Source organism: Cebus imitator, unplaced genomic scaffold (genome assembly GCF_001604975.1).
Source record: "Cebus imitator isolate Cc_AM_T3 unplaced genomic scaffold, Cebus_imitator-1.0 Scaffold755, whole genome shotgun sequence".
In the NCBI taxonomy this organism is placed as follows: Eukaryota; Metazoa; Chordata; class Mammalia; order Primates; family Cebidae; genus Cebus; species Cebus imitator.
In genome coordinates this window covers 357,628-360,541 of record NW_016108070.1, presented here as the reverse complement: position 1 = coordinate 360,541, position 2,914 = coordinate 357,628, and the positions used below count along the sequence as shown (strand labels likewise).

The following is a 2,914-nucleotide window of genomic DNA, read 5'->3' as shown; positions in this document are numbered from 1 at the left end:
TGGAGTGCAGTGGCGCAATCTCAGCTCACTGCAACCTCTACCTACCAGGTTTAAGTGATTTTCCCGCCTCAGCCTCCCAAGTAGCTGGGATTACAGGCATGCACCACCACACCCAGCTAATTTTTGTATTTTTAGTACTGCCAGGGTTTTGCCATGTTGGCCAGGCTGGTCTTGAACACCTAGCTTCAAGTGATCTACCCACCTTGGCCTCCAAAAGTGCTGGGATTACAGGCATGAGCCACCACGCCCAGCCAAAATTTTACTTTATTAATCTTCCTTACTAACTTAAAATACAAAAGTGCTAATATTGTTTTTGGTGGGGTGGTGGGGGGTTACCTTTGGTTAAAGCTGACCTAAAAGTCACAGTCTTGCTAAGTGAAATGTCTTAAGACTACAAAAAAGCAAGTGTTACAAACTGGTCCTTTAATGTCATAAAATTTATTCTAAGTCCCTTCATAATTGAATTTTTGAAACTACTCCCAGCTTTCATGTCCCCTAAGAATCTTCATCCCTCCATCTTGCCAGCTAGGGCCTTACTATCCAAGGTTAGCTAAGAGTGACTCTGACCTCACATAAAATAAGCAGGAATAAAGAGGATAATGGGAAAAGGAAAAAGTACTACAGCAATCCCAAATCATTACTAATTCCACAATCCATAACTCACCTCCGGGATAGGATGGAGCTCCCCCTGGCTGTGGGGCACCAGGATAGCCTCCAGGGGCTGGATAACCTCCAGGCGCAGGGTAGCCTCCAGCTCCTGGATAGCCACCACTTGGCACTTGTGGGTAGGCACCTCCCCCCATTGGAGGAAAGCCACTAGGATAAGGATATTGACCAGAAGGGGGAAAAGATGACTCCTGACCTGCAGGCTGAAAAATCAGAATAATTTTTAAACAAAAGTGATCACAGAGAAACATGACCCACCTAAAAATAAGGAACAAACAGAGGTTACTATTAAGGCCTAGCTCATTCTTTTACTTTTTAAAAGTCCCATTAAAAATCCTGGTATCTTTTTTTTTTTGAGACAGAATCTCACTCTGTCCTCCAGGCTAGAGTGCACTGGCACGATCTCAGCTCACTGCAGTCTCCACTTCCTAGGTTCAAGCAATTCTCCTGCCTCAGCCACTTGAGTAGCTGGATATACAGGCCTGAACCACCATGCCCGGCTAATTTTTGTATTTTTAGTAGAGACGGGTTTCACCATGTTGGCCAGGATGGTCTCAATCTCCTGGCCTGGTGATCCGCCCGCCTTGGCCTCCCAAAGTGCTGGGATTACAGGCTTGAGCCACGGTGCCCAGCTGAAATCCTGGTATCTTATACTAGTTTATCAGTATACCAGTTTGTAAGGACACTTGTTTGTCAGAATTTAGTTAAATTTAATTCTACTTGAGTCAGGCAAGAGGGGTCTGCTTCTCTATTTGGGAGTCAAAAAGGGGTTTTTTACAAATCTCAAGGTTTCAAGAAAAACTAACAAAACTCCTTAGTTCCTTCATTTTCCCAGTATCTACAAATATGAGAAAGATCCTCCTTCCTACCCTAAGGAGAGGAATTTGAGGCTCTCTTGCAACACATCTGGATCTGTTACACAATATTTAAAAATAAAAAAGGTAACCTGTATATTACATCACACACAGACTGTGACATTTTGGACCTCATAGTTCAGAGCAGACAGTATGCAGAGTGGAAGAGATTGTTATATGTTCACTAAACTCTTTCTCCTCAGGCCACAAAGCTGTAGAGACTACATTTCTCAGAGCCGCTTGCAGTTAGGTTGGACTATATGAATGAGTATCAGTGAATGAATGCAGACAGAAGTGATGTACACCACTTCCTAAACTTGTCCCCTAAAAACCTCTGCCCAATCCTCCATACTCTCTCTCTTCCTTCATTTGTCACCATAAGCAGAGGATCCAGTAGAGGACTCCAAAGTGCTAGAGAATAAGGAAGGAGCCCGGGAATCCAAAACACTACATGAAACTAAGCTTCATCCCACCCACCTGCTAGCCACCACTGACTTACAGGAGACTGAAGAAAAAAATACGTTTTTTTCATTGTGAAGTCACTGAAATTTGGGCGTTGTCTGTTTTAGCAACAAGCCTACACTGACTGAAATGGTTACTAGAGCCCTGTTTAATACACAGAGACTTGGGAACATAACCATAATTCTCATCTCTCCTATGATAAATTCACCAGAACTATATAATCACTTTGCATAAGGATACACTTATTGTCATAAACTTCTATAGAGCCCTCTTCCAATTCTCCCAGGGTTAGATAGCAGATCCACAGTTATGAGTATAAAACTGAAATGCGGGCCAGGAATGGTGGCTCACATCTGTAATCCCATCACTTTGGGAGGCCAAGGCAGGCAGATCATGAGGTCAGAAGATCATCCTGGGCAACATGGTGAAACCCCATCTCTACTAAAAATACAAAAATTAGGTGGGAGTGGCGGCACATGCCTGTAATCTCAGCTACTCAGGAGGCTGAGGCAGGAAAATTGCTTGAATTCAGGAGGTGGAGGCTGCAGTGAGCCAATTTTGCACCACTGCATTCCAGCCTGGTGTCAGAGCAAGACTCCATCTCAAAAAAATAAAAAAAATTAAAAAACTGAAATGCACCCAGGTGCAGTGGCTCACACCTGTAATCCCAGCATTTTGGGAGGCCCAGATGCACAGATCATTTGAGGTCAGGAGTTTGAGACCAGCCTGGCCAACATGGTGAAACCCCATCTCTACAAAAGCTGTAAAAATTAGCCGGGTATGGTGGCAGGCGTCTATAATCCCAGCTGCTCAGGAAGCTGAGGCAGGAGAATCACTTGAGCCCAGGAGGTGGACGCTGCGGTGAGCTGAAATCATGCCACTGCACTCCAGCCTGGGCGTAGTGCAAGACTTTATCTCAAAAAAAGAAAAAA

At 44.3% G+C, this 2,914-nt stretch overlaps 1 protein-coding gene across 4 annotated transcripts in view; it reads right to left on the bottom strand.

Moving 5' to 3' along the window:
- Window positions 1-2,914, bottom strand: part of ANXA7 (annexin A7) — a 37,356-nt gene that overhangs the window by 21,228 nt on the left and 13,214 nt on the right. For all 4 annotated transcript variants that reach the window (XM_017519536.2, XM_017519537.2, XM_017519535.2 and 1 more), the window contains exon 3: window positions 665-869. In XM_017519536.2, coding sequence (XP_017375025.1) covers window positions 665-869 — 205 coding nt within the window. The remainder of the gene's footprint in view (window positions 1-664; window positions 870-2,914) is intronic.